Source organism: Cyclopterus lumpus, chromosome 6, assembly GCF_009769545.1.
Source record: "Cyclopterus lumpus isolate fCycLum1 chromosome 6, fCycLum1.pri, whole genome shotgun sequence".
Taxonomy (NCBI): domain Eukaryota; kingdom Metazoa; phylum Chordata; class Actinopteri; order Perciformes; family Cyclopteridae; genus Cyclopterus; species Cyclopterus lumpus.
The window spans coordinates 15,242,586-15,267,063 of record NC_046971.1 but is presented as its reverse complement, the minus strand read 5'-3'; the positions used below and the strand labels follow the sequence as shown (position 1 = coordinate 15,267,063).

At 41.3% G+C, this 24,478-nt stretch overlaps 2 protein-coding genes across 4 annotated transcripts; one reads left to right on the top strand and one right to left on the bottom strand.

The window, feature by feature from the left end:
• Window positions 1-1,937: 1,937 nt before the first annotated feature.
• ric8b (RIC8 guanine nucleotide exchange factor B) lies at window positions 1,938-13,671 on the top strand. 2 transcript variants are annotated; one of them, XM_034534545.1, is made up of 10 exons: window positions 1,938-2,166; window positions 2,594-2,641; window positions 2,725-3,354; window positions 5,150-5,244; window positions 7,300-7,450; window positions 7,930-8,028; window positions 8,303-8,447; window positions 8,635-8,779; window positions 8,884-9,003; window positions 11,100-13,671. In XM_034534545.1, exons 1-10 carry the CDS (start codon window positions 2,083-2,085, stop codon window positions 11,203-11,205), a joined length of 1,623 nt encoding a protein of 540 aa, XP_034390436.1. In that variant the 5' UTR covers window positions 1,938-2,082; the 3' UTR covers window positions 11,206-13,671. The 2 variants fall into 2 exon arrangements, with proteins under 2 accessions (XP_034390436.1, XP_034390437.1); XM_034534546.1 differs by having other exon boundaries at window positions 1,950-2,166; window positions 7,933-8,028.
• A 1,357-nt stretch (window positions 13,672-15,028) lies between these two features.
• si:dkey-103i16.6 (SIRT1 domain-containing protein) lies at window positions 15,029-24,283 on the bottom strand. Of its 2 annotated transcripts, none has more exons than XM_034535818.1 (8): window positions 23,977-24,283; window positions 19,400-19,628; window positions 18,121-18,321; window positions 17,673-17,905; window positions 17,345-17,445; window positions 17,107-17,268; window positions 16,798-17,010; window positions 15,029-15,658 (listed from the first exon to the last, which is right to left on the bottom strand). In XM_034535818.1, exons 2-8 carry the CDS (start codon window positions 19,618-19,620, stop codon window positions 15,461-15,463), a joined length of 1,329 nt encoding a protein of 442 aa, XP_034391709.1. In that variant the 5' UTR covers window positions 19,621-19,628; window positions 23,977-24,283; the 3' UTR covers window positions 15,029-15,460. The 2 variants fall into 2 exon arrangements, with proteins under 2 accessions (XP_034391709.1, XP_034391710.1); XM_034535819.1 differs by lacking the exon at window positions 23,977-24,283 and adding an exon at window positions 23,416-23,943.
• Window positions 24,284-24,478: the final 195 nt, after the last annotated feature.

Sequence of the window (24,478 nt, the reverse complement as noted above, 5' to 3'; positions counted from 1 at the left end):
TGGTGTGCTGGAGGTCATTGTACCTCAGTCCAATAACCTTTGACCTCTGACCCCTGCCGAGATTTGTTTTTATTTGAACATAGATCCTTTGTGTTGCATCTCCAAAATTCTCCCAAGATTCACAAGCGAGACTTTGAATTTACAAAAACCTATTAAGAACCAACAAAATAATAATAGCAACCCACTATTTTGGTTTAATCTTCTGACCTGAGTGTCATTATCAATATCTACTGATGATTTCAGAGGAAGATTGGTGATCCCTTTTAGCTGTGAGAAACCTGCTGCACTGACCAAACTAAGACACTGCTTACACTAACGTATGCCGGCCTGCCTACACAGTGGTTACAAGTAGCTCCCATGTTATGCACTTTAACATGTGTCTATAACTCACTGATTCAAGCAAATTTCTAAAACGAAACTAAGAAGAAAAAAAATTTAGCGAATAATTCAACACAGATTTGAAATGACGCAGTCAATATATGTGGTTGAAGTGTAGACTTTGAGCTTTAATTCAAAGGATATAACAACACTTTTGCATTAACCGTTTAGGAATTACAACCATTTTTACACAGTCCCCCACATTTCCAGAGGCTCAAAAGTAATTGAACGATTGTCTTACAAATGGTTTGATGTTCCCTCGTTTATGAGAGATTATTAAAAATGTTGAATTTGCATTTGGTAGCTGGTCCAGGGAACTCTCAGCATGAGGACCAAAGAGGTGTCAATGCAAGTGAAGGAGGCCATTAAAAGGCTGACAAATTACACCAACCTATCAGGCATAAACATTAGAATTAACAAAATCAACAGTTTGGTACATTCCTAAAAATAAGGAATGTACTGGCAAGCTCAGCAACATCAAAAGGTCCAGAAGACATGTATAGTAGACGTAGCAGAATTATTTCCCTGGTGAAGAAAACCCCTTCCATGTGTACAATCAAGAGATGCCTTCATGAATCTGAATACAGAAGGTTTACAAAAAGGTGCAAAACACTAGTAAAACTGAAGAACAGGAAGGCCAGATTAGATTTATCCAGAAAACATCTGAATGAGCCTGATGAGTTTTGGATGAAGGTTCTTTGGAAGTTGAAGGAAAGGAACGGCTCCTGATATGAAGAAAACCACATCACCTGGTTAACACGGTGGAGGCAGTGCTGTGGGAGGGGCTTGTAGGCTGCCAATGGAACTGGTCACTGGTGTTCATTGATGATGTGATGATAGAAACAGCAGGATGAGTTTAGGGCTAAACTATCTGTTCACATTCAGCCAAATACTGCAAAACTGATTGGACGGCGCTTCTCAGTACAGATGCATAATGACCCAAAAAAATACTGTGAAAACAGCCCAAGAGCTTCTCAAGGCAAATACATTGACATACATACATTCTTTAATGGCCAAGTCAGTCACCTGATCTCAACCCAAGTGAGCATGCTTTTAGTTTACTTTATATACAAGTGAAGGCAGAAAGACCCACAAACAAGCAGCAACTGAAGGAGGCTGCCGTAAAAGCCTGGCAAAGAATCGGAGGAAACTCACCATTTGGTGATGATGACTATGGGTAGAAGACTTGCAATCATTGACTGCAAAGGATTTCCCTCCAAGTATTAAAAATGATCATTATAGTCACTATTATGTTAGTTTGTCCAATTACTTCTATCTCATATCCAAATGTTGCATACAAGTCAAAGGTTTTCCCTGCATGTTTCCTTTCAAATACATTTCAAAATGGTTGCCATAATTGATATTTATACATTCAATACAATATATTAAATATTCAACCATGCGTTTTTGTCCTAAAATTGTTTCACACATATACATTTGAAATGTAGTCCCTCAACAGGCTTATATATAAATATATATTAGAAAACGGTATATTTCCAATCTCCCGTAAACCCAGTCAGCGAAGAGCAGCCCTGAAGTGATAGAGCCAGTGAGGCAGTGAGGGAGTTTCCTTGTTGACAGAAGCAGACCTCACTGACACCCTGCTGCCTGCTAGCTATATAGCTAGATAGCTAGATAGCTAGAGAGCTGCACCCATTGGCCACGTCCCAATTAATCTAACTCCTCTATCCTCCGATATCCACCATGGACTTGAACACTATGTTGCCACAGCTTGAAACTGCCGACGAGAAGGACATCGAGAAGTTTCTGCGGCAATATATTCGAGAGGTAAATCGCGGCACTGCTCGTTTTTCACGTCAACCACAACAAACTGCCGTGCTAACGGCAGTTAGCTAGCGAGCTAGCTAAACAACTAGCGTTGAATTAGCTGAACATCTTCGCAGCCGACTGAGCTCCGATGTTGTCATGTGCCAACGAATGTCGAGTCGTTAAACGGGTCCCACCAAACCTACGAACGAGATGACCGAAGCATTGATACGTTGTTTGGGGCTGATGATGCGAGCTAATGCTCGCTGCTCACAAAGCACGTCACTGCACGTTAAATAACACTATTAGCACACTTTAGCTTGTCCTTGGAGGTGTTTGGGAACTAATTAAATCATTTTCAAAGAGGCCGGGGTTTGTTGATAGTGAGGGCTGTGACATGTCAGGCTGAGTTGTTTGGTGTCCACAATAAGCATCTTATCTGTTTCAGAACAGTCACACCTTCAGTTTTGACCAGAAGGAAGAATCCCTGCGCAGTGTAAGTACGAGTTATCTGAGCAGACGGTTATCATGCGACCAGGGGCCCTGGTTACGTTATTGTCGATACTTGTTTCCTTTCAGAAGCTGTGCCAGAGTGTGTTGTCAGTTCTCGGGAGGCGGGTGAAGCCTAGCTGTCAGAAGACATGTCTGGAGACGCTCCGCATCCTGTCCAGAGACAAGCGTGTCCTCGCGCCGGTAGCCACCAGGGAGGGCATGCTGATCTTGGGAGCGATGGCGAGGCTGAGTGCTGGAGAGGAAGGCGATGACAACCAAAACATCTCTCAAGAAGACGACCTGTCAGAGGAGGAGGAGAGGGTGGTGGTGGAGGCCTTGAAGTGCCTTTGCAATGTGGTGTACAATAGTCCTGCTGCTCAGCAGGTTAGTGTAGACGTGCAGCTGGTTCATGGGCTTTGTGCCACCCTGTGTACAGCCCGTACATGGCACCATGAAGTGGGCCTCTTCACACTGCGCCTTCTCTTCTTGGTGTCTGCACTAAGACCTGATGTGAGAGGGGTTTTGAGGAGAGAACGGCATGCTGTGAGACTACTGACGGAGGTCCTGGAGCACACCCTGGATGTGAGCTGGGTTGGTCCCTATGAAGCTGCTCCTCCAGATCCACAGGCTCTGCCCATGCCTGCAGAGGACAATGAGAGAGCAATGGAGGCGCTCAAAGCCTTGTTCAACCTCACACTGTCTGACACTGGTGGTGAGGTGAGTGTGTTCAGATTATGTGTTATATATATATATATATATATATATATATATATATATATATATATATATCTATCTCTATCACAGCAAAACATATTGCAACAGAATACACATGCAAAGTTGTTGTTGAGTCACTGCAATCAATCATTTAAAAAAGATCAAGATGGAGACACCTTAACACACCAGTTAAGGAGTTTACATCTGTCTTATGTTTTGGCTTTGTGCCACTTTATGTAACTGGTGTCCCAAAAGAACTTGAAGGCAGTACAGTTCATCCACATCCTGCAGCAAGTCTGTTGCAAGTTAGTCAGTTGGGTTTGTTTTCTTTCTCGTTATCTTGCAAGTATGCATTGGGAGAATCTTAAACGTTTCTTGCTCAGTCAATTGGTCAATTACCAATCAGACTGTCCCACAACAGCCAAATTATGACTACGTAACCATTTCAGTGTAAATGTGACATAATATAAATAGTATCGTGATTATCAACATCAATCAACCGCATACATTTACATTGTAAGACACATGCAGTTTGTGATCAGCTGTGACCTGTGTGGCCTTTTACTGGTCACACCTTTTAAGAAGGATGTTTTATTTAAAGATGTCCATAGTGTTCAATTAAACTGCAAATGTTTTGAAGGCTGAATTGCGCATTGCTTTACATGTTGTTGCTGCTGCAAGGGCGGCATTATCTCCTTTCCTTTCGTAAAGGTTGGTCCAGTGTACCCTATGCTAAAGGAAAGATAAGAAAGGTACCATTACAGCACCTTTCCTTAGCATTTAGATAATTCAAACAGTACATATCATTGCTGCCACTTATTCTTCCAGGTCTTTTCAACTATAGCGTAGTGTTTTATTCACAGCTTTTCCTACTGTGACAACATGTCTCTCTTTCATAGGCTACTACGCACATGCCAAATCTGTATCCTCTTATCCTGTGAATGAAATGGGAAGATATTTGGTACATATGCTTTTTTTTTAACCACGTGTCAAGTATTACATTTGCTTGTGATTGTTTTCATTCATGATGTAGTTATCATGTAATAGTTTGTATCTAAGGCTGACTTCTGAAAATTATTGTCAAACATTTCATGCAATTTTGACTGAAGGGGACATATGACTGCAAGGGCTGCATCTGAAAAAGTGTAAGTGTTAATGTCACCAAATTTAGTTCTTAGTTCCCAAGTTAGACCCCGCTCTCCTCGTTGCCTCTGTAGAAATCCAAACTTCCTCCTCTGCTTTTTAAATCTAGACTTAAAGCGTTGATCTCACTCCATCTCTTAGCACTCCTCTTTTTGCTCAGACTGGATGTGACCAGTGTGGCAATAAGGGGGCGCCCCCATCCAAACTCGTACACAGACTCAATGTAGACATACAGGATTTCATGGATGTAAGTTGAGGCAATCAACTAGGCTATACACACATTACCAAAGCTAATATCTTCACAACAAGGCCACTCCCACAACCATGCAGCTACACACACGCACACACACGCACACACGCACACACACACACACACACACACACACACACACACACACACACACTTGTCTCACTCTACAACCTTTTAACTTATGCATTCCTATTTTTAACTATTACCATGATGTCGAAGCAGGAAAACAGTCTACTGCTTTTCAGGTTGCACTGAGAAACATAAGGTTTTCAAAACTGCACAACATTTGTACTGCGGACCATTTGCAACACCACCACCGATATAAAAAGGCCTTTTTTCTTTACCTCAACAATTGAACGGTCTTCATTGGAATTCACTTTTTTTTGTCCGTCCTTGATTTAATAGGAGGATGACCACCATTTCCGACTTATCGCTGCCATCTTGCGCCATCTGTTGATGCTGAAGACTGAGACCGAGGAGAAAACGGAGGAAGCACACAGGTCTGAAGTCTGTCCTTCACTCTCAATGTTTTAACTCTTTTAGAAAAGCTACACCATGAGCCTTGATTCAAGGCACTCTGCACTTTGCAACCTGTGAAACTGAATTGCATAGAACATTTCTACACACTGACAAAGTGCTTCCACCAGTCAGTAAAATAACTTTTGTCCATGTTCTGCTGTGATTTGCATGGAAGCACTGTGAGTGACAGAGCTGCCCCTGCAAATTAAGACTGATAGCACATGGTCCGATAGCAGACTGGGGTGTCGTGGGAAAAACAGACTTCTAGATGCTCTAGCTGTCGTAATACGGCAGCAGTATCTTCTTCTCATGGTAATGTAATGCAGGAATGCCAAGAATTCATAGATGGAAATTTAAGCAGTGTCATGTAAAAGAGACTGATGTTTCTCTTGACCTGTTAAGTCACTGGCTGAACTGGTCATGGGTGTTTGGCCTATTGATCAACCTAACTATTGTTATTTGTGTGAATGTGAATATGTGACAGAACCAGTTTAAGTGGACTTTGAATGGATAAAGTTATATTTTTGGAGAAAACAGCAAAACCACATTAAGGTAGGTTTGAGGTGTTTAAATATACATTTCATCAGACATTGATGCGTTAGGATTATAAACACACAGAACGTGTTTCTGTTAGAAGTCTTTTAAACTTGATTTTCGAACCGTTTCTGAGTCGCCCTATGTTAATGTTTATGCACTGCTGCTGTTATGGTAAGGTACCTTGTGTCATTGGACAAATACGTTTACTATCTTCTGAAATTTGGGTGTTTGAATAAAATAGATAATTGAATACAATTAAAATATTGACCAGACAAGTTTTTGATGTTTATTTGGGGTTAATTACTTGTTATATTACTTCGGAGTTAAACAAATTAATTAGTCATTAGATTAACCCAATAATTGAAATAATAATAATACAAAAATAACCATTAGGTGCAGCCCTAAAATTGAGAAACCAACTTTAAAATCAGTCTGCATCCATTGAGCAAGTAAGAAGACGTTTCATATTACTGAGATCTTCTCTTAAGGCGGAGCTATACACCACTTTTTTCTCCTCACAATGCTGAGTTATGCGCATTGAATGTGTTTATGTAACTCTGTAATGCTGTTCATTCTGTACACATGACATCTATTGCTTCTGTCCATCCGGGGAGAGGGATCCTCCTCTGTTGCTCTCCTGAAGGTTTCTTCCCTTTTTTCCCTGTGAAAGGTTTTTTTTTTTTTTTTTTTTTGGGGGGGGGGGGGGGTTTTTCCTGATCCGATGTGAGGTCCTGGGACAGGGATGTCATATGTGTACAGATTGTAAAGCCCTCTGAGGCAAAGTCGTAATTTGTGATATTGGGCTGTACAAAATAAACTGAATTGAATTGAATTGAATTGGAAGAGCTGGGATATTATGGCATTGGCAATAGTCACCATATACGTTTTTTTACTATTACAGACAACAGTTTTTGTCCTTTCAAATTCACCAGAGGTTCTCTGTCCTCTGAAATCGTTTTCATTATTTGTTGCTAGTTGGATGTTGCAAGTTTTCTCACACATTATTATAATTTATGAAGGTAGACATTTCTACTTACTAAACACAGCTGGGGATTTTGGTAGTGGTGAACACTTCAATTATACAACTTTATTTCCTGTACATTGCTCTCCTCACAATATAGATGTGTGTAGATTTATCAGTGTGACACAGGTGGAAGTAAAATGTAATTAATCTTTACTTGAAAACCACTTTTACCACGTGTGAGCCACATCGCACCCTGAGGTCCTCTAGCAGCTCCCCATCAGCTGTTCCAACATGTAGATTAAAAACAAGTGATTTGGTCCTTTGCCTTGGGGGTTATTGACTTTGGAACAACTCGTCTCAAGCGAAATATTCTTATCTTTAAATCATCATCTTCACTTATAAATGTTGACCTCTTCAACCCCACAGATCCTTTGGCAGTCTCATCTCAGTAACTGTTAATCACTCAACTGTTGAAATTAAAATATTTTGTAAAGATCCGCGTAATTAGCATTTTAAAAAAAAAATGTGTTTCCAGCCATGCCATCAACCTGCTGAATAACCTGCCTGTGTCCTGCCTGGATGTGTTAATCGACGTGCCTGTCCAGGGCGGACTAGAGATATATGGTGGGAAAAATATGGATGCAGTCCAGATGTTAATAGACTTCATGGAGAAAAGGATGGACAAGGTAAAGTTCATCCTCTGCAGCAAATACATAGAGAGAGCTGGCTGTGTAAACACTGAAAATGACATTCAATAATGTTTAAATATTTTACAATATAGTGATACTAAGTAAATGTACAATTGACACTCAGGACATTTTTCAAGCTTGCATATAAATTAAGAAGATGCATACATTTAAAACATAACTACACTCACATACAGCCAGCCATGGTACACATTTTTTGTCACATCTTGCATTCATGTGAAAGTAGTGCTGGACCTGGTAGACCAGAATGTGGCAATCAGGGAGGCTTCTTGGCTTAGCTAGCTTGGCTAACTAGTGTAGCATAGCACAACATGACACAACGCTTTACTGCACGTCATTCATTTTTTTATTCACCCATCTTATCTTTACTTCATTATTCTCTATGTTACCCATTAGTGCTCCACTGATTAAAACCTATCTGCAGCTTGTGAAGTGTTTGTGGTTTGTGTCACTCCAAGCAGGGCTCCAACTACAAAGAAGGTTTGACTCCGGTGCTCAGCCTTTTGACTGAAGGATCCAGGCACCACAGGGAGATCCGCAGATGTATCAAAGCTCAGGTACAGTAGCTTCAGACATATTTAAAAGAGATAATCATAAAACAGTTTCTGACATTTCTTATTGAGTTGCTCTTTTAATGTGGATGGCCAGCATCTGCTCTCCTGAAGTGTTTGAGGAGAGCACTGAAAGTTCACAGGGATCCTAACCTGATTTGTGTTATGTTATAGCTATTTAATAATGTGTTCATTAGCCAGTTACTATGTTTCAGAGGTTGGTTGGTTAAAGTGACAGAAAACCAATAATCTGAACTTTTTATAATGTCTACACCTTCAGGTTCTTCCCCCGCTGAAAGAAGTAAAGGTCAGGCCAGAGATCGGCACCACCACCAGAAACAAGCTGGTTCGCCTCATGACGCATGTTGACATGGGTGTGAAGCAGACGGCTGCAGAGTTTCTCTTTGTCCTCTGCAAAGAAAGCGGTGAGCAGTGGTCAGGTCATGGGAGGAACATGGAGTTCAGCACATCAGATGGGGAAAAAAAATAGAAAATGCGAGAGCAGGAATGATGTTTCCAGTTGATGATGAAGGAGTGAACAGCTCGGCTCATGATCACACATGAACATTTATATGTAACTGCACAACCTTTGTTTTTTGTGGTGTCTTGTAGTGGACAACCTGTTGAAGTACACAGGATATGGAAACGCAGCAGGACTCCTGGTGGCTCGAGGACTTCTCGCAGGAGGGAGAGGAGAGACTCAGTACTCCGAAGATGAAGACTCCGATACAGAGGAATACAAATCTGCTAAACCATTGTGAGTGCTCTGCACAGGTCTTCGGCCGCGCGTGTTGAGAGGCAATCAAAATGCTCCTAATCTCGGATTGTGCACTTTTAATCTTACTCATCTGCTTGTTCCAGCATTAATCCTATCACCGGTCATGTGGAGGAGCCGATGCCGAACCCCATCGAAGAGATGACCGAAGAGCAGAAGGAGTACGAAGCCCAGAAACTTGTCAATATGTTTGACAAGTTGTCAAGGTAAATACACAAACTAGAAAGGATTTTCTTTTTGTTTTTATTTTGATAGTGGACAGTAGAGAGTTGACAGGAAATGAGGAGAATAAAAGGAGGGATGAAATGCAACAAAGTTCCCTGCTCGGACTCGAATCGGGGATGTTTTAATAACATGGTCAGCGTCTTAAACCTCCAACCAGTATCCTAATCTTATATTCAAATAAGAGCTGAAGTTCATGACAAATGTTGTAAGGGTTTAGTTTTGTCAAGAAATTAAAGTTCTGCAATTGTGTCTAGAGTTACATGAAAAACTGATTTCATTTGGACACTTTTTTTTTTAGAGTTTTGCCGTCTGTATAACGGAATAGTCAATAAAATCGGATCAATAGAATCAATAAATAGAAATCAATAAATATCTAAAAACCTTCGTGAACATTCTTAACAACAACAACAACAAGGTATTTACAACTTAAGACACCACAGAAGTCTTTACCCAAGAAACACAATTCATTATTTGTCAATGGCTCGACTAAGATCATTAACTCTTTTTAGTTTGAGCAACTTCCCCTGCTCAAATTATTGATATTATTCTTTGTTTCCTCTGCAAAGAGCCTTTCAGTATTTGTGTTGACCTTTCCTCACTGAGCAGAGGCTCACGTTCGTCGAGCACAATGCCTGTACAAAGGTAACAGTGAGCATGCTGCCTGCCAACCGATTCATCAAAGGAAGAATCTCTTGCCGTTAGCTGCAGCTTCAATTAGGCCGGGACTTGGAGCACGCCGTAGCATTCAGACGGAGTAAATGGAAGCTGCCGGCACGCCACCGCAGCATCATTACCACCGCTCTGTTAATTATCACCTAATTGGGACACAAAGTCGGGTTGCCGGTCCCGGTTCCTTTTATCTGCCACATTCAGGTTTTTGATGACACGCGTGTCCTGACTTTATTGTTGTCATTCTGAGGAGCCAGTCATTGGCCAGATAGGGAGTGGGCTGAGACAGAGGTACAACGAACAACAAAGCAATTTGAGTGGAACGTGGGCGAAGAGGAAGAGACCGGGGCGAACAAATGTGCAGACATAAGTAAGCTGATCTCGTTATTGTTAAGCCAAATAGAGGGTTGAGCTGTAATGAGGCACGTCTGCCTAGAAGAGGAAGATTCCTTTCCGAGGCTGCAACTTCTTTCTTCTCTTCCTGATGGTGACGGAGAGGTGCTTCCTCAGTGCGGGCTCTAAGGAGATCAGTCAGAGCCCTGTAAGAATGTGCTCCCCTAACTGCTTAACTGGTCCTCCAATTAGCACATATTCTGCACCCAACCCAACCCCTCTCACATCTGCCACTCCTCTGTCACTGCTGAGTAGGAGAGGAGGGAATATGTTTGCGCTAATTGGGAGAGATATAGTTGCATGTTTTTGTTTGTGTTGTCTTGTTAGTCCTCATTTTACCTGCTGACTTTAACCAGCGATATAAAGCTGTGGACTGGCGGGGCTACTCAGCAGGTTTTATCACAGGTTTTATTTGAATTTCTTTCTAAAATGCTGAAATATTTTCAGATTTTAATCCCACCACAAGTCTCCTCCAAAATGTAGAACTTAACCTGCAGTTTTCCAAGGATAAGTTACATTGAATTGGAGGAATCAGTGGGAATTACATGGCCATTAATTTTTTAATTTCTTTACAAATGAATGCAAATGTGTCCTTTTTTATATCTGTGGTAGATAATTCTCTGATAAATCATTTTAGAGGAAGTGGTGACACACAGAACAGGTATAATTGGATTAGGATGAAGGGGTAGTTGTGGCTTTGAGGAGATTAGTTTGAGTGCTGATCCTGTAATTAATCTGCTAGAGGGAGGAGGAGAGGAGGAGGGCAGCCAGGATGGCCAGACCTGGGCAAGTGTCCTTGAAGGGGAATGGGGGGGTCCTTGAGTTCTGGATGTAAGAGAGTAAAGATGTAAAAGTAAAAGCTCTGTTAAGATACAAAGGGTCCTAAACAAAATTGGGTTTTGTTTACATTGGAAATATAATTGATGTGTTTTACCTTCCTATCTAACCTTTTTCCATCCAGCACATCTGATGTTTTTTGGAGGAATATCTGATGTTTTTCTTTTTGAGTCCACAGGCAGAACGTGATCCGGCCAATGGGGGTCAGGCCTGACGGGACGTTAGCGCCTCTTGAAGAAACTCTCTGTGATCCAGCTGAGGACTCAGGATCAGACTCTGACTAGTGCACTTCACATGTAGGCCACATTTTCCAGGATAAGCCCACTAGGCCCAAGCACATCTGGAGCTGTGTCCTATTTCATGGTTTGGACCTTTTGAAGGAAGGTGTCCAGACTCGGTCTACTGCTTCTGGGCAAAAATAGCATACGTCAGTCAAAAGATCCACACGCTGTACCGATACCTCCCAATAAATTATACTCTATTAACTTAAACATGCAGATATCAGTACAATGTGTGGATCTATAGTCGGTGACCCCGAATAGTCCACGATTCGTTCTAAGGAGCCTGGAGCCGTCGTAGTGATGGGAAATGTGGTAATGACTCAGAGTAGCGTTCATAAAAAACAGAACATAGCACTATTACTAACGATTCTCTAAAAACAGCTGGAAAACAGCCATGTGCGGCGTGCGTTTCTCTCCCGCTGACTGTCTCTTCACTTCTCTGTCTTCTCAATTCTGTTTGTGGATTGCCACAATGGAGAAAAATAAATTAGGTGCGAAAGTTCTGTTTTCAACCACGAAAAGGCAAGCAGGATACACTATATTTCTATAGATGCATAATAGATACATTTAAACAGAGTGGGGTCAATAAGCAAGACAAGAAATGCATGATTCTACAATCAGACTAAAGAGTTTATTTGACTGACAACCTTAGACGACTCTTCCTGAAAACCAAAGTAATGCGGGAATTTACTATCCGCTTTTTTAACTCCTATGCCTAAAGTCGCCCTAAATTGAGGAGTCTATTACTGTCAGCTGTAACAAGATTTGTGATACCTGAATTCACATTTGAAAGTTTTTGTGTACAAAATGTGGCACAACTGGCAAGTAGTGAATCAGATTGATGATAAATGTATCCATGTAACTTCTAGTCATCTGCAAGTTTAAGTTGGGTCTAGTTCAAGCAATGTATATTATGTCGGCCCGTTATTACGTATTCAGTCTAGAAATGTGACTTCTGGTGATCCAGCTCTGAACTGGGACACAGCTCATCATGTCCCAGGACGCATTAGAGGCCCTGTTGCAGCAGTGAGACATTCCCTGAAGTGGAAGTGGCATCATGATGCACAGGAGGCCTCCAGGCATCTTCCCCTCCCTAAGGTAAAAAAAATAAAAAATGAGGTAATAATATAATTCTTTGCTGGATTGTAGGCATCTCACTGAAAGCACTGTTGTAATGGACTGTTAAGTGTCACTCGGTCTGAAAGTCATTCCTTCACTTGTGGTTTATTGTTTCTTTTTCTTCTTTTTTTTACATTACATTGTTTCTGCTACATGCTGATTCTGTCCACTCTGTATTTCTAGATGATTGAAGAGCACACTATTCACACACATTTAAACGTGAAATCATTGAAAACTGTTTACAGCAAACCTAGTAATTGTTTTAAAATCATGGGGCCCTTTGTCCAGTATGGACCAAAGGATTGATGTACAGTATATTTAGAGATCAGTGTCCCTGTGGACAGATTTAACTTGCAGCTCACATTACGTTTCCATTCACATATGTTTATGCACATCTTGAATTATCACATTAGAAAAGCTGATCGGAAACTCTAAGTCTCAAGTTTTACACTTGCATGAGGTGGTTTCTACCTTTTTTGTCAGAAAAGAGTCAATGTGGTGACATTTGGACATAATTAACTTTCAACTCAAATTACTGATTAGCTGTTTCCACTGTTGGCGCCTTCTCGGATATTCCTATAGCGTGTTAATACTTATTTTTATATATAGACATCACAAAACATGGCAATAGTAGCTGACATGATGGAACAATTAAAGCGTGCCCAATTAAAACAAATTACTGTATATCATTCTCCTTTTTTCTCTTGTAGGTGGGTTAGATGGCCAAAGAGACTTGTTTGGTTCCCGGTTCTTAAAACTCTGTTTACTGGCAGATTATAGCTTTGGGTAGCCTGTGGAGCCAACTTCTGACTAAACTACGCTGTAGCTGAGTTTATTTGCTCCAAACCAGTTCATGGAAACGCTTGATTAGCTGTTCTCTTTCTGTGACACTTCAAAAGTTCGCTTAAAATTTGTTTGAAAATTGAATGGTAACTTGGCGAGTCGTCCGGTTGTGTAATTATCAGTTAGCCGCAAACCTTCTGAATTCAGGGCTTGTTGGTTTGCTGTGTGTTTTTCATCTAACATTATGACGGTCTTTGTCCAGAGGGTATGGTCGTAAACAGTAAACTCCGATGATTGTTTTCTAATCCATTTTACTTTTGCTAAATCTGCATGGTGTTAAATAAGTTCTCAGTGACAGTTTTTTTTTCTAGATCTATTCTTTTTTGCTAATTTTATACAAATCCACAGGTATAAACTAGTATTATACAGACCCACTGTCTGTATGAACTGATTAATATTTATTTTTGTTGGTTACATTTCATTTAATGAAGAAGCTGCCAGTGCATTACAACTTCACAACAAATTGCTGATTACAATGCAAAGTAAATAAATATTGCTTTTATCAGACAGAATATGTAATTATTACTAGAATCTATCCATCCATCCATCCATTATCAGCTCTTATCCGGGGTCGGGTCGCGGTGGCAGCAGGTTCAGCAGGCCGACCCAGGCCTCCCTCTCACCCGCAGCACTTTCCACCTCATTCTGGGGGATCCCGAGGCGTTCCAAGGCCAGCCGGGAGATATAATCCCTCCAGCGTGTCCTCGGTCTTCCCCGGGGCCTCCTACCAGTTGGACGTGCCCGGAAAACCTCTAATGGGAGGCGTCCAGGAGGCATCCTGACTAGATGCCCGAACCACCTCAGCTGACTCCTTTCGACACGAAGGAGCAGCGACTCGACTCCAAGCTCCCCGCTGATGTCCGAGCTCCTTACCCTATCTCTAAGGCTGAGCCCGGCCACCCTACGGAGGAAGCTCATTTCGGCCGCTTGTATCCGAGATCTCGTTCTTTCGGTCACGACCCAGAGTTCGTGACCATAGGTGAGGGTTGGAACGTAGACCAACCAGTAAATGGCACATAGTTAAAATAACAGGAATATTTAAATGATCTGGAATTGGCCTCACACAGGCACAAAATACTTTTTGACGCACCTTTTTGAATTTCAGGATTTCACGAAACTAATCAAATGTTTTTACGTTAATAAACTGGACTGCGACTGGGAGATAAAAACACAAACGTCTTGACTGAATTTCTTCAAATTTGGCGCAAATGTCTGTTTGGTCTTAACGATGAACTGATTAGACTGATTAGAAGGTCAATTATCAAGGTCACTGTGACCTCAAATCCTATTCTTGTGAATGCAATATCTCAGGAACTATTCTCACATTATCCTTGAATGTCCATGTGCACTCAAAGGTGAACTGATTAGAATTTGTTGGGGTTTTGGCCGTAACTCAAAAATGAATATGCCACTTTCACACAAATGTATCATAGGATAAAATAATGAAATAATGACTTTCTGGACAGATATGGATGCATTCTGAAACTTGACTGATTTGCGGAGGTATTCAGCTGTGAGGTGTTAATTCTAGTATGACATTTTAAAATTAATTATGACTTTTGTGACTTCTTTATGACAGTATGATCCTTTTATTGTAATTACACAAAGAAGAAACAACGCTGACATTTTTTAATGGCATATGTTACTACCTTTTTTTAATGACATGATATTTTTATTACTTTAATGGCATATGCTATGATTTTTTTATGATTCTATACTAGAATTGAAAGCGCCACTTGAAGTAGAAAGTTGAAAGCAGGACTTTCACTTATGTAATGAGGCTTCCACTGAAATGTTAATAAACTGAAGAAGAATAGAATAGTTGATGTTTTTGGACCCAAACTTTATAAAAAATAGGACAAGATTCAATTTACACAATACTTTTATTAAATAATATCTAAAATATAGTGCTGATATAAAACATGAACAAGTTTACTAAGATGGGCCTTAGAACACTAGTAGATATAGCTGTGTGTGTGTATGTATGGCATCTATACATACATACACACACTAGTGTTCTGGATAGACCCAACCTCTATAATAAGTGTTTTAAATATGGTTGATGATGGCTTGATTATTTGGTTTACATATGAACATAGCATAACCATGACACACTGCGACTTCCAGATGAAGAGGTAAGATGCACTTTCACTCTAATGCACACAAACAAAAACATTTTGCAACAAATAACCAATTGAAAAGTAACGGGTGTGTATATACAATTACCGGAGAACAGTCTTAATGTGAACTACGGTCTCAAACCTTTCCAGTGTCATTGTTTATGCAACATGCAGCATCAGTTGCTCTGGCAGGATGATGCAGAGCTCTTGCTGTCCGTCTCTGAGTCAGTCTCCTCGCCACCGCTGTTGGATGCCCTTTGACCTCCTGGTCTGGACTTGGATGTTTCCGTTCCACCTGGAGGCTCTGGAGCTCCTCTGTTCTCACAAGATGTCTGTCCGCTCACTGACGGGCTGCTAATCAATGTAGGGATGCTCTGCAGAAAGTTACATTATTGCTAAAGTCAGCTGAATTGTTTTAAAACAAAGCCCAGAGACCATTAAAGGGAAACTCTATATATTTTAAGTCGGTTTGGTATTTCTAATGTATATGTGAACAAAGTTGTATAAAGCTCTCTGAAATTTGGTTGAAATCTGATACTTTGCCTCCACTGATGTCAGTGATGGAGAAGGCTCTCCCACCCACGACCTGACTATTAACTTCAACAACTCAGTGTTGGCGCCGACTCCGACTGCCAGGAACCTCGGTGTGACACTCGACAGTCAACTCTCCCTGACTGCCAACATTACCGCAATAACACGCTCCTGTAGGTACATGCTGTACAACATCAGGAGAATACAACCTTTTCTCACTCAGAAGGCGGCACAGGTTCTGGTCCAGGCTCTGGTCATCTCACGGCTGGACTATTGCAACTCCCTCTTGGCAGGTCTACCTGCTAATGCCATTCGGCCTCTACAGCTCATCCAGAATGCAGCTGCTCGACTGGTCTTCAACCTCCCGAAATGTACCCACACTACTCCGCTCCTCCGCGACCTTCACTGGTTACCGGTGGCCGCCCGCATCCGCTTCAAAACATTGGTACTTGCGTACCGTGCTGCGAACAGATCGGGTCCGGTCTACATCCAGGACATGGTCCAACCGTACACCCCAGCCCGTTCACTTCGCTCGGCTTCTGCCAATCGGCTTGTAGCTCCGTCACTTCGAGCTAAACACTCAACAAAGTCACAACTGTTTGCTGTGCTGGCTCCTCATTGGTGGAACAAGCTCCCCATTGACATCAGGACAGCAGAAAGTCTCTACATCTTCCGTCGCAAACTAAAAACACATCTTTTTCGACTAAACCTTGAATAGGGAAGGTAGCGCCGTAGTAGCACTTTAGTAGCACTTAAATGTCTCTTACTGATAGCACTTTGTAGATTCTTGTTGTTCTGACTTTTGCATGGTTTAATGCACTTATTGTAAGTCGCTTTGGATAAAAGCGCCAGCCAAATGACATGTAATGTAATGATGTCATTTGAGCCTGAAGACAACAAGTTTGACAATGAAAAGAAACCAGAGTTTTGGAGTCGAAAGACATTTGTTTTTAAAAGGCCTAGTGGTTAAAATGTAACCCACCAGTGTTTCCTGACTCCTCATCAGCTCCTCAATCTCATCGATCCAGCCAAGCATTTCAGCAAACCTCCTCACTGTATCCTCCAGGTCACCAAGCTCCATGTGGTCTCCTCTCCGCGGTGGGACCTTCTGAAAGGGACCCACGGCGTGTCGGTTCAGGAGGAGACGAGGTACCGTGGAGCGCACCGTGTTCACCAGGCTGGCAAATGGCTCAATCTGAAACGATGACATCACAAAGATATTTCTGAGCTTATGGTTTATCTGCTCACCAAATGTACGAGAACCCATTTGTACTAATTTATAAATGTTTACCTGTAAAGATGTGCCCATAATGATTAGCAGGTCTGCTTTGGGGAAGTCTGCAGTGTGGAGGAAATACTTCTGAGGAAGGTCCTCTCCAAAAAATACAACGTCAGGTTTGACTGTTGCAGCACAGAATGTGCATATAGGGATGTTGTCATTCATTATGGCATGCTGCGAAACAAACAAAAGAATAAGGCGCCACTCTAGCATCAAATGCAGTGAATTACTGTATTAAATTCAGACGCACCTTAGCCTCCTCAGCAGGGAACTGAGTGTAGCACAGGTGACAGGCAGCCGTAGCAAAACCACCATGAGCTTCCACAAGTTTGTCATCTGGGATGCCACACACTGTGAACAAAGTTATTAAATATTACAATGGACGTTAAGAGCAAACAAGGAGATCCAGTTTGAGAAACAAAACAGACTAACATGGATGGAATAGCTCTCAGTACTACACAACTACTGTGAAGAAGAACAACATTGCTCACATCCAGTATGTCTCCTGGCACTTTCAGTGAGGCCGGAGTTTAATTTGTCGTTACAATAGCTGTCGTTCCCATCAAGATCTCACTCACGTTTCTCCAGTCCGTCGATGTTCTGGGTGTACATTCGGAGCAGCAGGCCTTTGTGATGAAGCATGCGGACAAAGTAGTGTATGTAGTTTGGTCGGTGGCTGCCAGGATACAGAGCCTTGGCCAGGGAGAAGAAAGGCTGAGGGTCGTTGGAGAAGTAATCAATGTTGAAAATAGCTTCTGGGTAAGGGATGTTGTACTTCTCCAAGTTGGCGTAAAGACCTGTTCCTGGAGTTCTGAAAATGTGGAAACACAGGCATTCTGGGCATTATGATGATGCTTTTATTAAAGAGCTGCTAATGGTTAGTGTCTTTCTCGTAATATTGTCCTTGACTGTTGCTATATCCACTTCACAGGTTTACACATCAGGTACAAAGACTCATTTAATAGGAAAGAAAAACGTGAGGATGGGGATCAAGATGAAGAGAGGACCACGTCCACAGACACCAACCTGAAGTCTGGGATGCCACTGGCTGTGCTGATTCCTGCTCCGGCCACCACCACCACGTTCTTACAGCGGCCAAGCTTCACCAGCCGAGCAACGGAGGCTAGACCGCCCTGGGACGAGGACCTAGCAGCTAACGCAGCTCTGGACCCAGAGGACTGTCCGGCCTGCATAGGGTCACTGCTGCTTTTGGACATCTTTCCTTTACTGAGGAGAAGGACAAGAGAAGATATGAGCATATTGATCCCATATGGGACAGTCACCATCATAATGACGTTATATTAAATAGTTAATGTATAAACAGTGGCATAATCCCCCCCCAAATAATAATTATTGTTCAGATGCTTGAGAATTAGGGATTGTACTGTATAAAGAAGAGTAGAACATTACTTGCTGATTTTCATTCTTTTCCTGTTGATGCTTGAATGAAATCCACTTGTATAAATCAATATAAATATAAACTTATATAAAAGTGTCTCTAATAGGACCAGGGTCAATGTTCCCAATGTGAAATAGAGAGTTGTAGCCTCGCTTACTGTCTGTTGTCTTCCAATATATTCAAAGACATCTGGCATGAGGTCTCACAACTAAACAAGACCTTGGGTTTAAATGCTGGGCCGAGAACAAAACAGTTACATTATTTCCTCCTGCTAAATAAAATTTATTTTTAACCCTGCTGCTGGTGTGGCTCTTAGGATGCCAATGTCAGTTTTTGTCAGTAATTTCTTCCACCACTTCGATCCAAAGTTTGGATGATCTAAGACAGAATGTTGTCCAGACGTTCATGGAATGCTATTGACTGTTGTCCCTGACCTTTCCTCTAGCGCCACCATCAGGTCAACATTTCATTTGTCCAATACTCTGGCTCCAACCAGATAGCTGCAACAATAATCTGTCTCAGCTATACTTATATATATATATGTACATATACTTGCTAATTGGCAAAAGTTGGCAAACTAAGAAGGACAAGAACGCATATCTAGCTCTGGCACATAGTTGTACTAGAACATACTGTGGGTCTCTTGACATTGCTTCCACTCCAACCTGGGGATTTGTTCTCGAGATGCCTTTGGTTTGTTGCACATATGTACAAATGTGTGTGGGTATTCATGTATGTGCATGTACTTATTAATGTGCATATGTGTCTTTTGTTTGTCAGTATGGCCACCTGCTCTTATGTATGTTCTCATGTTTGATTGCTGTAATGTTTCCTAATCCTTATTATTGATACATCTACAGAAAAAAAAAAAAAAAAAAAGTAAAAGTTGCTGCAATATGTCCCCACCTTGTAGGTAAACTGTCCTGTCTGCTCACACTCATCTGACTGAGGTCCTGGACCAAAGCAGAGTCTGTCTGCTTCCTTCGCTGTTTTCCATAGGGACCGGGACCGGGCCCAGCGTCCTGGGTCTCAGCAGGGTCGGTGTGCCTGGTCAGGGAGCTGCGGGTCATCCTAGTGACTGGAGACTGGGAGACCTTTTTATCCCAGCTGGACCTGGACCTGTTCATCCCAACACCTGTTGACAGCAAGAAAAAACTAATAATTCAGCATAAATTAAATGCATTTCTTTCCTCTGTGTTATCAGCACAAAGTGAGATTTGTCCAAATGTCATTTGAATGAAAAAATATTCTAAATACCCTTTTTTTTCCTACTCCACTAATTAGATATTGACTTGTTTTCAATGATTTGCTTTTAATTTGCTCTCCCTCCTTCCTCAGTGTCCCATATTTAAAAAGCTGTTACACTGAAATCCTCCTTTTCTCTTCAGTCCCTTTGCACAGAGAGGAGCTGAAATGTTTTAAAACTGTCAACTGTTGAACAAAAGGTAATGGCTGCAATATATCTAGCAACCCCCCTGTGCTCCTCAGCAGCTATGCTAATACCGTCCACAGCTGTGGCAGCTTTACTGTTCAGGGGAAGTGGAGGGTAGAGCTGAGGGGTGGGGAGTTAAAAAGAGCGGTGGCAGAGGTGAAAGGGAACCGTAGATTGACTGTGTGTCAACAAACCCAGCTGGGTGAGAAAAGAGGATGCCCCCTAACAGCCCCCTCAAACTGAGGAAAAGGGAGGGAGGGAGGGGGGAGTCTAGAGATAAATGATACAGAGGCGGGATTCAATAAAGATGGAACAGAGGAGGAGGAGGGGGAGGGGGAGGTTCTTTTCCAAAGCTATTCTAGGCCTTCAAACAACTTCCATGAGGAATGAGTGTGAGTGATCAGGCCGAGGCAGCGAACAAGGAAACAAAAGAGCTACAACCCATAAAACATGACTGCTTCAGAGGGCAGCAGGGAGATAAGACAAGCTTTTCTCCAGAAGCACCTTATCGCCCTCCGGAGGGGACAAGAGACTAGAGAGGGGTCACTGAAGGCTTACGGAGCAGACAGAACAATTAAGAAAATAGCAGCCTTTGGGCTGATGTAGTCTCAAAGCTTTTCTTTAATTGAACCATCAACATTTAAAGAAAATGTGTTATTACCAGGTTTAAAACTTCTAACGATAGACAACTCTTTAAACCATCTTAAAAATCTAACATTCTACTTTTATTTTAAGCACTCAATCTTCTCTCACGTTGCCTCCTTAAAGGCTGAAGCCCACACATTACTTCTGTTTTTCCCTCCCTGCACATCCTAAAGAACCATTAAAGCAGCAGGGTGAGGGTCTCTGCTTTTGTCTGGACTCCTCTCAAAGAGAGACTGCTGAGAACAGGCAATAAATCACTGGCCCAGTTATTAAGGTCTCACACAGATGTTGTAGAGTAGCAGCAGATCCTCTAATCAGATCTGGAAAAGTGGGGCGGAGGAAGCAGCAGGTAGGTTACAACCGGTCATAACAAAGCAGAAATGGTAACGTTGGCAAAACGGCAGTCACTTCAGCAACAACCTAAAACTAATTAAAGCTGATAATATTACTTTTTACGAGATTAAACTGCTTTTCAGTGTGTTAAATGTCAACTGCTTTTATCTGATAAAAAGTATAGATGTGATACTAATATCATTCTTTAATGACAAATAAATCCCTGTGTGAATGACAAAAGGCTTAAAAAGGATTTGAGAGCCCCCCTTTATTTGGCCTTTCACACTGCTTGGTCTCGCAGCTCTCCCAGTCGAAAAGATGAGTGTGTCCCAGCGCCGGACCACCAGGAGTGTAGCTGCTCATATGAGGGTTACAGTTATCTAATTAGGACAGTCCTACAACACTGGGCACACCTCGGTGCTCGCTATTACCACACCAAAAAGTCAGACTAAAGGATAATCCTTTTACAACCTTAGAGGCTGGGAGCCAAACACCAGCTAAGAGCAGGAGGAGAAACGTTTGTGTTGAAACAACAAGAAAAAAAAAACAGCAGTTTCTCATTCACATTTACTGCTCAACACAAAGCAGAAGAAGTTCAACCTCTTGAAATTATGAAACGACTTGTTTTGTCCAACCCACAGTCCGTTTATTAAGACCACTCAGTCATTTGGCATTTTTGCTTTAATAAAAGTTAAAGTAAAAAATAAATAAATAATGTTTTAAATGTAGAGATACAGTTAGTATAGTTGCAATTCAGTTTACATTCTAATTATGTTCATTTAATTTCCCATGTCGTAATATTTTGCATGTATTTGGTCTCATTTATAAAGTATTTAACATGTGTACATGTTTTCAATAACACATGCACAAAAAGGAGTTGTGATTTATCAAACGTGCATCTATTAGAACTGGTATTACTATACTATTCAAGATCATATAAGGTGATGCAGAAATGGCAGTAAAACTGCTCAGGAATGTTCATTGAAGGACAAATTCGCCCTTTTCACGATTTATAGATCAAGTCTATTGTTGATCAGGTCGCGTTGGTTTGTCAGAAAAAAAAATTGGGAATCACTGGATATTTGGGGAAGTTAAATGACAGGTTTTTCCCCTGCAACCCCAGCATTTAACCCTATACCTCCAGTGGAATTGAGGACAGCAGACTTTGATCTCTACCCCCCTTCAATGACACAGAAATGGCAACAGGCAGTCTGGTCGCCATGGGGACCTCTTCATAGTTGGAGAGGCGACAGCTCGATGTCGTCCTTCCCCACCTGCTCACTAATGACATATCACTCTGTGTAGCATCTTTGTTGGAGTCTCAATTGACACAAAGCAGTGAGTCCTAATTTGTGTTTGTATATTGTTTGCTCACAAAGAGGGAAGGTGGGTGGTGGAGAGCCAATTCTCAGCGGGTCGATGGTTAACTAATGTCTCTTCTTGCCCTTTTAGTCCTCTGAGGACTTTACCAGTCCTAAATTAAACACCATTCTACCAATAATGGAGTGTGATTTTAATTGTACAACCGTGTAGATTCATTGAGAGAAAGGGATCTGAAAATAAACACTGAAAGCACAGGTCCCCTCTCTTCCTGACAAAAACCTTAAGCCGCCACCCATAATAGTAGATAATGACATACAAACAAAACAAGCAATGTGACAGGGGGAAATTAAAGCTGTCAAGTTAATTAAAGGCATCGAGGGCTGCAACAAACTTATTTTTTCATGAGCAAAATAATCAGCGAATTAGTTTTTAAGATGTAAGCGTTTAGTCTAAAAAATGTAAAATGTTGCTTGTTTTCTAAAGCACAATGATATTCATTGATATACATTTTAATGGTATAAAAACAGGTTAAAAGTCACAAATAAATGTGTTTTTTATTCTTGCTTGAAAAACGCCTTTAACAATGAACTGGTTATTAAAATAGTTGTTTTATAGTTGGGTTTTAGTTGTAAAATGGCTAATTGATTAATCAACTAATCCAAGGCTCATTCAGAATGAGCCTTTAACAGTTGTAACCTTTTTTTGTATGATAAAAGGGCCATTACCTCGCCCGTAAGCAAAGCTTGTTGTTGAGGACACTACAGTGTTTCTTAACTATGTTTGACAAAATCTTGTTTTTGAGAAAAAAGAAAAGAAAAAAGAACTTGCAGTCAGTCTCAGGTCTTACAGAGGATTTACTAAAAGTGAGGCCACAATGGCACCTGCTGGAAACAAAATCTCATTACACTTGAAAACCATCTCCCCATTTTGATAAACAATGACACATGCTCCGCAGTAATTGTAACTTAGATATGATGACTCCATTCATTACATTCAAAAACTCAAGTGTGGACCATCAATATTTCTATACAGTTGTTTTGTATATTTCTATACTTAAGAGTGCATTTGGGACATTAGTACAAGCATTACTGGATCTAGATCCCTTCCAGACACAGTATAAGACATAACAAATACCCTTTAGAGAATAATAATTGTTGTCTGATGTTTTTTCATCAACAAGTTAGCTTACCGTGGAAATATGTGTTCAGTGTACATCTATCTTCTATCTCACTGAAAAGTCCATGATCTGAATATGCTGTACTATTTATTTCATTACTGGACACGAGATGTCCTCATCTCAATGTATTTGCCACTAGTTGTTAAGTCATAAATCCTGCTCGTGCCTACACGTCTGCTATTTGAGGCAAGCTCAGTCAACCTCTGCTCATAAACTCTTAATACACAAATAAACTCAAGTGAAACCAAAATAGGAAACAGATATTTTAGACCGGAGGGGCGTTAAACCTAATGGGAAACGTAACAGCGTATCATGAGAGGAAAGCAGCCTTCTTCCTCAGACCGAGTCACGTGAGGTAAACAGACTCGGCCTCAAACAATCAAAACATGAAATAAAAAAAATAAAAATACCAGGATGTAGGAAACCTCCTATACAGATGTATGTGGGCGAATGTAGCTCCACTTTAAAGGAAACCATTAGATAGTCGTCCACACCCCCAGATCTATAATAATAATAATAATAATAATAGGCAGGTATAGAGAGAATGGGGTTCACGTCATTGTGATTAGCTACCTGTCTTTCCAGACGGCGGAACTTTTGAATGCTGAGCAGACGTCGACGTCAGACAGCAGGCAGACAGACAGACAGCAGACAGACAGACTTTGTTGAGCCAATCGAGATGTTTCACATCCAAAAGGAAACTTGCTGAACTTCTTTATCGCTAGACTCTGAGCTTGTAACCCTCCAGCCGCTGCAGTCAGGTCAACAACATCTGATTCAGAGGAAATAAAGGGGTCTTATTCTTCTCAAATGCATGCGCCTCATCTACATGCTTTCTAAATTTTGAGTTTTTGAGGAGAGAACTGTCACTCTGCGAGTATTTCCGGGTATTAAATAAGTCATTGCGAATACAGGCGGGAAACAAGAGTTGGAGTCACGTGGTGCTGAGTTTTCGATTTCCAACCCTCAGTGTTATTCAAATTGGCCTTTTTCACAGCAGACATTTTGACTTGTCGTAATATGAAAATGTGTTACTAAATACATTAACATTTAAAATGTGTTATAGAATGCATAG